We start from the raw sequence: 12,518 nt of genomic DNA on the forward strand, positions 1-12,518 counted from the left end.
AAATTAGAACCCCCGGAACAAAAATGTCAACATTTTATCATTCAAATATGAGTAATAAATGAAATTTGGTATTTGGGGGGAAAATTATTTCCATTTCACTTTAGAGAAGCTCTCAGAGTTTAGTGCATATCAGGGTTTATGTCCTAACATTTGGACTGGTACATTATAATAAGCCAAAGGAAACTCTTCTTCAATGCACAAAACTCTGTAACTGAGCTGTTCTTCCAAACCCAGACTACATGACAGTGAAAGAGATGGTGGAAAGAATTACCTCTGTCTGAAGGCCATTCAAGTTCAGCAGATAAGGATGCCTTCCTTCGAACGAGGGTTAGGTGTACCACCTGGCCTGCATTTCGTAATACTTCAACAACATCGTGGTTGGCAAAACCCTGAATATTCACACCATTGACCTTTAAGAGACATATTAAGGAACAGAGGTTTCAAGTAAGCTACTATTTTTAATTCTGGCAAGGGAGAATAAAATCAGGCAATTCATTTTATTCCAAAGATAATTTATATTAGACCTCAGAAAGTATTTTTGAATAAGGAGGCAAAACTAGTAGTAAAACTGCTCTTAAAAAAAAAAAAGTTAGTAGCAAAACATTCTGACAAACTTCCTGGCAAATTAGAAAGCAATGTCAAGCTTGTAATTCTAAATCACACATTTTAACTAACAACCTGAAAGAGAGAGGTAAAGTGTCTTATTCTCTGATGTTATTCAAGATTCAAAGTGTCATGATAAATGGTCAAATGTTATACATAGTTCTCAAGATGTATTAATAGAAACTATTATTACCAAAATTAGGTCATCAAATAATTCTTTCCTTTAATACACCACTACGAGGGATATTTTCCAGAAGAAACACACTGATTTCCCTGCATTAGGTCTTCCAGTGTTCTGAAAAAGTATGTACAAGAAAGCTATTCTACTAATCTAAGTCAAGCCCAATTCCACATTTCTTAAGTCCATCAGGACCATTAGGCTCCTATTTCAATGTTAAAGCTAGCCAAACCATTACTGTAGCTTTCCCCATAAGTATTTTCTCCAAAGAGTCTACTGCTATTGCTGGTCTCTAGAGCTTGCTAATCCCCAAAAGACATTTCCTAAGACTTTTGCTACAGAAGCCAGAGAGTCATGGAAGGCGCTTCCTTAGACAGACCTGAAGAAAAAAGATTCAAATCAAACCAGCAAAGATCTGTTTCAATGTAAATCACTATATGTGCCTCAAAAATATTGCTCAAACCGAAATTTAACTAATTTGATGAACTAGGGGAAAGACCATTCTGAATTGATAAAAGGTAATTATTATATTCTCAGGAATATAAAATATTTTCATTCTCAGTGTTCTCAAAATCACTGTTAGTCAAAAAATTATCATGAAGAAATGAAAAACTGGTAATGGCATATCAATTATATACAAATCGGGGGAGTTTAAAGAACACAAAGAGATGCTTGAAAAGTATTTTCTAGGAGAATGGTAAAATACCTTGGTAATACATACAAATATATTTTACAATGGTAAAATATACAACTATATATGTATATATAATTATTTTTCCTACCAATACAGTTAATAACCCTTTTTTCCCTGATAGGAAAGGAAGGTGAAGGGAAAGGGGAAGGGGAAGGGGAAGCAGAAGGGGAAGGGGAAATGAAGAAGGAAGAAAGAAAGAAAGGAAGAAAGAAAGAAAGAGTAAAATTTAGGATCATTAGAGTCCTAAAGGGAGATTTTATTGTACTAACAAATTTGTTAAGCCTTATGAAAATATAGTAAGTCATTCCCTTCTCATACATATTAAAATAAAAATCAAACTTTTTTTCAACTTGATTCAATTCTAAAACAAAGCAGTTACTCACAGCAACTATTTTGTCATTCACTTGAATTTGGCCATTGTGGCATGCAGCACTGCCAGGTATTATACTTTTCACATAAATTCCTGAAGCTTCTCCTGCAGGTACACAAACACATGGAAAAAAGGAAGAAACCTCTAATTAGATCTTGATTGCAAAATTAATATCAAGAGGTTAATTAGCTAAATGGGCTGACTAGAGGCTTTATAAATACTATTTTGTACACAAGCAGATAAACTGATGGGTTATTTCAAACTGTCAACATTACAAGTGACCAGAATTCAAAATGTTTTGACTGATGACAAGTCTTCTAAGAAAATAATCCGTAATGGAACCTTGATGAAATGCACTCCAATAGAAGCTGGAATTCAGGAGAGCCCAGGTCAGACCTGAGCTTTTCCTCTTGGTCTATCTCCATTCTCACTGCTGACTTGGCACAAGCCTTCCTCATTTCTCACCAGCACTATGACAAGAGGCTCCCAACAGGTCTTCCTGCTCATATTTAATTCACTGCTCTGGTTGCACTGATAGATTCCCCAAGTACACACAAAAGAACAGTACCCAGGGTCCTAAAAAAACTAGAATGAGGTCAGCAACATGAAATGATCCTTATATTATAAAATGAAACATGCAAACAGAAATGAATGAGTATCTAAAAATTATAATTATATAAAAAGTATGCATGCCTATGGGCAAGAACTGGAAGGGAAATTGAAAGATGAAAAACCATAGATCTGGATGATTTTATATTTGCATTTTTAAATTTCAAATGAACTTAAAAGACTTGTCTTTAAAATTAAAATAAACATCAACGGATTCATACTGCCTACATAATAACATGTAAATGTCATAGAATCTCATTCAAGGTCCTCCATAATCTATTCCAAACTTATTTTTTCACTTCATCTTCTACTACATCTCTCTACCAACACAGAAGTTCAGCTACACACTCTTGCCATTCCACCAAAACACCAAGTATTTCCATGATTTTATCCTTTTTCTCATTTCATTCTTTCTGCCTGTTAACCTTATGACTTCTATCAAAGTCCTTCTTCTTTTCCATGCCTAGCTCAAAAACCTTCTTTTTTTGTGAACTTTCCATTTCCCTCTGTCAAACTGAATCTTTCTTCTGCTATACCCTGATAGTTTGCTTGTATCTCTGCTAAAACATGTATTTTATTTATCCTCAAACAATTGAGAGTTTGAGTCCCTGAAGTTCTACCCCCTCTAGAACTAAGCAAAGGAGCCCCTTGAAAGTCTAATGAATAGAGCAAAGAAATAATTATTTCGAAAGACTACATCTTAAAAAGCATGTTGAATTTTTCAGTGATCTAGTTTTTGGATTCACCATCACTCTACCTTTCCCCTCTACCAACCCAAAAACTTCTTTAAAAAGAGTAAAATGGTTCTTTTCTTTATTCAGTAACAGAATATCAAAATTTCTCAATTTTCTATCAGTATTTATACTTTTGTTTTGCTTCTTTATCTACATTGCTAGGTTGATTAGAACACCTTGAAAGCTTATAATAAAGGTTCAAAAGCCATGAGTTTAGGAACGAAGACATCTCAGTAAGTTAAGTCTCCTTAGAGAAGCTATTTGATATGGTCTTTGCAACATTATTATAAATCTATAATTAGTTCTTTTGGAACTCATTTAAATACTGAACCTAAAAAAGGTGGCACTTGGAAAAATCTAAAGGTTTGAAAACAGATATTTCATTAAGCTAAAATAGCACACGGTGGTCTGACATGAATTTCATTCAGGACTTTGAATATATTAGCATTCTTAATTCTTCCACCTGCTGTAAGTAGGCAAGATAACTTTTTAAAGAGAAATTCAATCTCTGATCTTGCTATTTACTTAAGAAAAAAAAAACAGAACATTTCATAACTGAATTTTCATATTACTGGCAAATATTTGATAGAAAAGATTCATTTTTCCTTACCCTAACAATTCTATTATAATACTAGAGTTATTTTTACATTGAAAGTTACCAAAGCTTTGCATATAGGAGTTAAGGGAGTATTTATGTTTCAGAGATATTTGGGACATGTTTTTTTTCTCACAATGTGTTCTTTTTATATGAAAGGAAAAGAATTCTAATTAAAATATTTCATTTTAATGGCTAAAATTTTCAATGATAAACATTTACAGTGGCATAATAGTAACACTTTTTTGACAGTAAATGAAATATATACAGTAATCATTTTACTTCATCATATATGAAATATCATATGTAACAGTCACAATATTAAAATATATTTATTTTAGAAACAGGAAGCACTTCAATTCAAATGTTATACACTGAGTAAGACAATTAAATTATTTAGCTAACGACTATCAAGCCAGCTATAAAAGTACTGAGATATAATTCTGATTCTCTAATCATTGAGAAGCAACTGGTTGTTGAAGTAAAGTCACAGTTTTAATATTCCTTGTATAAATTAAAATCTGCAGGTATTTAACCTTACTGTCTAGAAACCTTACCATCCTTTACTATTATTTCCAAGTTTAAAATAGAAATTATTCATTTACCTGTATGAGATGTTCCAACATAGCCAACAATTCTAATACCAAGACTCTGTCCATCCTTTTTAATGAGTTCAACATTGTAGGTTTCAAAAAGAGAATTGTCCTAAAAGCAAATGATAAATTTATTTATAAATAATGTTTAGCTACATAACTGTGTGTACATAGGCAATTTAGGCATGGTTTCTCAAGTATTTTCTCTGCAACTACTGGAGGTAGAATTTTAAGATGGATCTCACAGCCTCCCTGGTGCTACTCCTGTGATTATGTTATATTATCTGACAAAAGAGAAATTATCCAGGTAGATCTAATGTAGACACAGAATTCCTTTAAAAACTGAAGTCTTCTCTGGCTAGTGGCAGAAGTGAATAAAAATATATAAAATATCTCAATTTTGGATATACTCAAAATTGCTCATAGTAGAAAAACTGCTTTCAGGAAGAGATGAAAAAAGGTCACAATGGCATAACAACCAGTGCCAATGGCTGGTTTGAAGATGGAGGGAACCATGGAACCATGCAAGAAGGCATATGGACAGCTAAAAGGAGCTGAAAGAGGGCCTCAGCTGACAGCCAGCAAGCAAACGGGCTTCCTACCGATGCAAGTAACTGAATTCTGCCAACAATCTGAGTAAGTTTGGAAACAAATTCATTCCCAGAGCATTCAGATAAAAGTCCAGCCTTGCAGACCTTGATTTTGACATTATTAGACTCTGAGCACAGAGCTCAACAAAGCCTGCCCAGACTTTTGACCTAAAGAACTGTGAACTGATAAATAGATGCTGCTTTACGAATCTAAGGTTGTGATAATTAGTTACACAACAGAAAACTAGCAGAGCAACTGATATAAAAAAACTCAGGATAAAATGGAATCTGAAAGAACTGCAAACATAAAGAAAAATTTAGGAAAAAAAGGTAAGACTAATTATTACAATATAAAAAATTTGACCTAAAACTATTTTCATTACTTGTCTTCTAATTTAAAGAATTACATTATTCTGTAAAAAAATTAAATTATTCTGTAAAAGAACAGATGTGTCTGAGAACATATACCTTGCTTTCAATTCAAAACATTAACATCAAAGAGCAAATAAACGATTGAAAGAAGAGAAAGAAAGACACAGGTGACTAACATTCTTTTACATCACCAGTGTTGTCCTAACTCTTAAGAAAGGAACATTTGTTCCATTTCTTGCTAAAGAATAGTAGGAAAAGTACACATTTTAGCCTCAGTTTCCTCAATAAATCATTAAGATGATAGTAAAGGAAATTTATACAGAGTGTGGGGAGAGTGGTTAAATCCACAAGTACAAAGAAATGATGTACACATTTAACCTTCATTCTTAATATAAAATATTTCCATTCTACTTTAAATCTAGGTCCTGTAAAGATCAAGTGAAAGGTTAAAATATTAGCATTTTATTTGGAGAGGACAGGGAAAATAGACAAGCTTTATTAGAGATATAAAACCAATAGAAATTATTCTAAAACAAAATATGATAAAAAGAATACTCAAGAATTATGAGAACATTAAATCATAACTCTTAATCAAACAACAGGAGTCACAGAAGGAAGTATTTTACTAACTCTGATTCTGATTTTTTAAAATACACATATGTCAAAATTGACAGCTACATGACAATACATATTTGAGACTTGCTATATTCTGACATTATGCCAGTGATGTAAAAGAGAAAGAAATCTCAAATCTCCTAGAAAGCCTGATCAGTTTTCAAACCAACTCTCCATGAATGTGCTGTGAGATTCAGCAGATTACATTAAGAGAAGTCATTAATCTGTGCTGATGAAATGCGCTGGACTCTAAAACTCTGAGGTGTACATAGGAGAGACCTCTTCATAATATTCACCATCCAAAAATTACATAAAGCTTCCATTTATCACATAGCTACCTGGGTCCCTCCCTATTGGAGGGACCTTTTACTTCAAGGCTCCAGAAGTAATGGAGGGAGGAGAGCAATGGAGGGAAAAGAAAATGACCGTAAACATGATTTGGAGAGAGAAAAAAAAAAGTTTCTAATATCTTACAAAATTTCCACTCACATGGTCTAAGTATGGAAAAGCAAATGACTCTCTAGAAGACACCAAGTGGCCCCTCAGATGATCATGGATGGTACCCCTATCCACCAAAACCACTTCTCTTTTCTTTTCTCCTACTTCTGGCCTCTCCTTTTTTTTTTTTTAAATTCAGTTTTATTAAGATATATTCACATACCATACAGTCATCCATGGTATACAATCAACTGTTCAAAGTACCATCTTACAGTTGTGCATTCATCACCCCAATCTATTTTTGAACATTTTCCTTACACAAGAAAGAATCAGAATAAGAATAAAAAATAAAAATAAAAAAAGAACACCCAAATCACTCCCCCCCCTCCATCTCACCCTGTTTTTCATTTAGGTTTTGTCCTCATTTTTCTACTCATCCATCCATACACTGGATAAAGGGAGTACAATCCACAGGGTTTTCACAATCACACTGTCATCCCTTTTAAGATACATAGTTATACAATCATCTTCAAGAGTCAAGGCTACTGGGTTGGAATTCGGTAATTTCATGTATTTACTTTTAGCTATTCCAATTTATTAAATGGCCCCTCCTTTTTAAAATGTTTTTTTCTTTTGCCTTATTATCTCTTGATTCAGAGCCTGTGAAATAGCTTGGAATAGGCCAAAAAGATCTGAATTCAAAATCCCAGACTTCCAGCTTTGCAACCTTGTTTTTTATTTTTTCAAATAACTTTGAAGTTATTTGGACTTCAGTATCCTCGTCTATACAATGGCTGATAAGACCCATCTTGCAGGATTACCAGGAGGATTTAAGATGACCCAGACAATTCCAAGTGCTTGATAATAGCTAATAATAATTATTGTTATATAGAAAAAACATTATATATATTGTTATATAGAAAAAATACAAAATATATTTTTTAAAATTTATAATTATATATTATTATATATTGTGTTATCATTATTAACATCTATTCTCTTTTGCCAATCTGTTCCCAGCAGTGATAAATCTCATATATTGAATAGTATTTACAGTTTCCCCTCAACCATCCCGATTTCTCCTCACCAATATAATGAAATAGTCATGGCAAATATTATTCTTCCCCAATTTAGAAATGAGTAACTGAGGTTCAGTAGGCTACATGACTTATCCCTGAGAAAAAGCAAAAAGGAAAACCAAACATTTCTAGTGTCTCCAAATGGGTCCTTCTCCTGCCATGATTCGCTGGCAGATATTTAGAGGCTATTCACATCAGTGTTGTGCTCTGAGCTGAAGAGATTTCTAGCCTCACAGTGTATCCTACCCAGTATTTGATTTAAAATGAAAGAATGACTTGCATACTCACAGAACCAAGGCTCTTGTTGGCCACACTGGGCAGGGCAACAGGCAGGGCTGCAGGGGTAGGAGGGGTCACTGAAATTTCACCAGTTGGGTTTCTAGCAACAAGCATCCTGACTGAATTCCCACAGTTCCTCAGCACTTGCGCCACTTGCTCGCTGGTCATTCCCTGCACATTTGTGCCACCAATCTTCAAGATGTGGTCCCCCGTCTGGAGTCTTCCATCCTTTAATCCAAGGAAAAAAATAAACATTCTGAGAAATCAATGACCTAACTGCACAAGTTAATAACAGTTCACAAGACTTTCAGCTTTGGCAATATGGCTGACAAAAAAAAAACTCTCTAAAAATGCTGAATAAAATATCATCTTTCAACAATTGGCTAAATTGGCAGCAGAGTAAAGAGATTCTGTATAGAAGAAAGACAACAGAAAGACAGAAGGGCTCAAAATGAGTAATCAGTATTCTAAAGCTGGCATTTGCTTAAGAGCATGTATTCATGCCTGTGGCCCAGAGAGCCAGGGTATTAATGGCCATGAATACAAGGAAGGTTCTAGAAAGCCCTGGACCTCAAAGGGAAGTTCAGATCACAAGCCTCCAGTATAAAGCTAGGAATGCCAAAGGCCAAAAAGCTCAGTGCATGCTTGATAATCAGCAAGATGCCAGAGTGGCTAGAAGAGAATGAACCAAGAGGAGAGTAGTCAAAGAGATGAGATAGTCAACAGGGGGCCAGAGAGGGTAAGGCATTTGCTCTGAGTTAGTGGGAAGGGAAGTCAACAGACGGTTCTAAACAGAGGAGTGATGTCTGACTTACTTTTAATAAGACCACTCTAGTTTCTGTTTTGAAAATAGACTATAGAGGAGGAAACAACAGAAGCAGAAATATCAGTTGGGAGAATACAGCAATAATCTAGAAAGAAATAACAATAGCTAAGTCTAGGTTAGCAACTGGGGGTACTGAGAAATGAGATTCTGGGTGCATTTTTAATGAACTGTCAACAGGATCTGCTGATAGCTTCTTCATGGGGTATGGGGCAGGGGGAAGGAATCAAAACTTCTATATTTTTAGCTTGAGTAACTGCAAAGACAGATGCCAGTAACTGAGATAAAGAAGACTACAAAGGAACAGATGTGCGGAGAGTGGAAATCAGGAGTTTAGACTTAGAGATCTTTAGTCTCTGAGATGCTATTAGACATCAGGTATACAGCTAGATCAACAAATCTGGGAATTCAGGGGAGAAGCCCAGACTACACATTTAAATTTGGGAATCATTAGCATATAGGAGGTATTTAAAGTCATGGCTCTTGATACATATAGAAAAAAGACGTATGTTCCATTTATTAAATTGGGTGATATGTACATTGGCATTTATTATTATTTTAAATGTACACATAAATTACATGTACTTTTTTTATTTATATACTTCATATGCAAAAATGTTAAATTATACAATTTATCAAAATGTGTATCAGTTTGAAATGTTTATCATTCTATTTCCTTCTTCATTTGTTAATTTTTGAAACAGCTGATTCACTTGCATTTTTATTAAATTTATTTCATCAGAAATTTTGAATTCTCTCATTTATCTTTAACACAGGATACCACAGTATCAATATAGCCAGTAAAAATAAAATAAAAATTTAAAAGTTGTCCTTCAGAACACATTACAGGTTAAAAATCAGTTTTCATACATAGTCTAATTGAGAGACGGTAAGCTTTCAAATGAGAAAACTGAGATTCAAAAAGGTTGACTGGCTTCAAGGAAGATGGCAGATTAGGAGAGGCAGAGCAAAACATTCCCCAGTGAAAAACACTACTTAAAGGGCAGAAGGTGCTCCAGAACAGCAGTTCCAGGGTGCCACTGGCCAGGCAGGGACTTCTACACCACAGGACATAGCTGGAGAGGCAGAGAGACTGCACATAGGATGGGTGAGTGTTCAGCCTGGAACACTGCTGGGGATGGGCAGTTGGAGCCAGCTGATGAGTGCAGAAGGAAGCCCCTTCAATGTTCCATGCACTGTTCTCAGCAATTGACTGAGATGAAAACCCTTAGCAGCCCCATGGCTGAGAGCTCGCATGCCGGGGACTAGTGGTTGGAGGTGGCAGACAAGCGTGGAAAGAGCAGCTTTCCACACCCAGTGCACCCACTGCAGCAGCTGGCTGGGGAGATCACCCTCACAGGTCCATGGTCAAGAGCTCCAATGCCAGGGACTGGTGGCTAGAGCCGGCTCCTGAGCACAGAGCAAGAAGCTTTCTAAGCCCCATACACCCATCTCAGCAGCTGGCTGGTGAGATAACCCTTCACAGCCCCGTGGCCAAGAGCTCCCATGAGAGAACTTGGGATTTGGTGGACTTATGACTGCAACCACTCTTTGTCCATGGAAGCCCCATGAGCACAGCCTAGAGGCAAGGGCACCACATGGAAGTGCCAGGAACCCTTTCCCAACACTAAGGACTCGTGGGCACATGGTGGACAGGGACTGCAGTGCATTTGAGCTGAAATGGAAGGTGACATGCACAGCTCCACAGCCCCAGAGTGGTCCACTCGAAGTTCTGGGCATTGCCGGGATCAATGTGACCTGAAGCGGTCTCCCTGCTGAACTGCGCAGGACCCACTCCCCTCATACAGGGCTGGCAGTCCCCAGTGCACACAGAAAACTGGTGCGCTGACTGGACTTCCACCCAGTTTGGACCCACCCATGGCAAAGACAAAATTGGGGGGAGAGCTAGCTTGAGGGTAAGAGGTGGCTCAAGAGTGCAATCTGCTAGTAGGACAGGAAAAATGCACTCCACCAAGCTGTAGCTCTGCCAAATTATAGATAACTGTTCAAATAATCCTGCATATACTAAAATAACCTTATCAAGATAACCAAATCACACGAGGCCAACAACAACAGAAAAGCATATGAAGAAAGACAAGATATAGACAACCCAAATGACAAAATTAAAAAGCCAGAGGAAACACAGAACTTGGAGCAATTAATCAAAGAAGTACACACAAATCTCCAAAACAAATTCTATGATATGGCTAAGGGCATAAAGAACATCAAGAAGACCCTGCAAGAGCATAAAGAAGAATCTTAAAGATTAAATTTAAAAAAATAGCATGTCTTACGAGAAAAAAGATACTGTTGATCAAACTAAAACTATACATGAGATACACAACAGCAGCTTTGAAGAGGAAGAGGAAAGGATTAGCAAACTAGAAGACAGGATGATGGAATGTGAAAGCACAAAAGAACAAATGGTAAAAAAAAACCTGAAAAATTTGAAATGGCTCTCAGGGAAGTGATGGACAACATGAAGTACACAAATATAAGAATCATTGGTGTTCCAGAAGTGAAGAGAAGAGCAAAGGTCTAAGAATAGAATTTAAAAATATTGTTAGGGAAAAATTCCCAACCCTTCTAATTGACATAAATATGCAAATCAAAGATGCCAATATATTCCAAATAGAATAAATCCAATAAACACACTCTGAGGTGTATTCTGATCATATTGTCAAATGTTGAAGAGAAGCAGAAAGTTCTGAAAGCACCAAAAGAGACACAATTCATCACATACAAGGCAAATAACATACAACTAATAACTGACTACTCAGTGGGTGCCATGGAGGTGAGAAGGCAATGGCATAACATATTAAAAATTCTGATAGAGAATACAAGTCAAGAATTCTTTATCCAGCAAAGCTCTCCTTCAAAACTGACAGAGTCTAAAATTTTCACAGACAAAAAGTGCTGAGAGAATTTGTTAAGAAGAGACCTGCCCTGCAAGAAATACTTAGGGAGCTCTACTAGCTGAGATAAAAAGGAGAGAAAGGCCTGGAGAAGAGTACAGAACTGAAGAGTATTAGTAAGGGTAACTTAAAGGAAATAAAGAGAAAGACGGAAAAAAATAGCTCTCACCACTAAAAACCAAAATAGCCATCTGATTCAAGAACTGCCTTCACAGTAATAACAATGAGTGTAAATGGATTAAACTCCCCAATTAAAAAATATAGATTGGCAGAACAGAAAAAAAGTATGAACCATCAATATGCTGTTTACCAGAGACTTCATCTTAGACCCAGTGCAGTGACACAGAGATGAAAGTGGAAAGATGGAAAAAAATATTCCACACAAGCAACAGCCAAAAGAAAGCAGAGGTAATAATACTTATTTCAGATAAAATAGACTTTAAATGCAAAGATGTCATAAGAGACAAAGAAGGACACTATATACTAATAAAAGGGACAATTCTCCAAGAAAAAATAACAATCATAAGTGTTAATGTGTCCAATCAGGGTGCTCCAAAGTACATGAGAAAAACACTGGCAAAACAGAAGGAAGCAACAGATGTTTCTACAATAATCATTGGGGAGTTCTTCAATACACCACTCTCTTCTACAGATAGAACAACCAAACAGAGGAGCAATAAGAAAACTGAGAACCTAAACAATGTAATAAATGAATTAGGCTTAACAAATATATATATATCGTTATTCCCAAAGTACCAGGATATATATTCTTCCCTAGTACTCATGGAATATTCTCCAAGATAGATAGATGCTGGGTCATAAAACAAGCATCAATAAATTGAAAACACTGAAATTATTCAAAGGACATTCTCTGATCACAATGGAATGCAACTCTGGTTGGTCAATAACCGTCAAAGAACCAGAACAGTCACAAATATATGGAGGTTAAACAACACACTCCTAAACTATCAGTGGGTCAAAGAAGAAATTGCTAAATATCTAGAGACAAAAGAAAATGAGAATACAACATT

The 12,518-nt window shown here is 35.8% G+C and overlaps 1 protein-coding gene across 6 annotated transcripts in view; it reads right to left on the reverse strand.

Annotated features, from left to right (window-relative positions):
- The window catches only part of PATJ (PATJ crumbs cell polarity complex component), a 450,328-nt gene that overhangs the window by 379,093 nt on the left and 58,717 nt on the right, over positions 1 to 12,518 (reverse strand). For all 6 annotated transcript variants that reach the window (XM_037827057.1, XM_037827058.1, XM_037827056.1 and 3 more), the window contains 4 exons: positions 7,759 to 7,977; positions 4,389 to 4,488; positions 1,859 to 1,950; positions 272 to 410 (listed from right to left, as the gene is read on the reverse strand). In XM_037827057.1, coding sequence (XP_037682985.1) covers positions 272 to 410; positions 1,859 to 1,950; positions 4,389 to 4,488; positions 7,759 to 7,977 — 550 coding nt within the window. The remainder of the gene's footprint in view (positions 1 to 271; positions 411 to 1,858; positions 1,951 to 4,388; positions 4,489 to 7,758; positions 7,978 to 12,518) is intronic.

Source organism: Choloepus didactylus, chromosome 2 (assembly GCF_015220235.1).
Source record: "Choloepus didactylus isolate mChoDid1 chromosome 2, mChoDid1.pri, whole genome shotgun sequence".
NCBI classification, from domain to species: domain Eukaryota; kingdom Metazoa; phylum Chordata; class Mammalia; order Pilosa; family Megalonychidae; genus Choloepus; species Choloepus didactylus.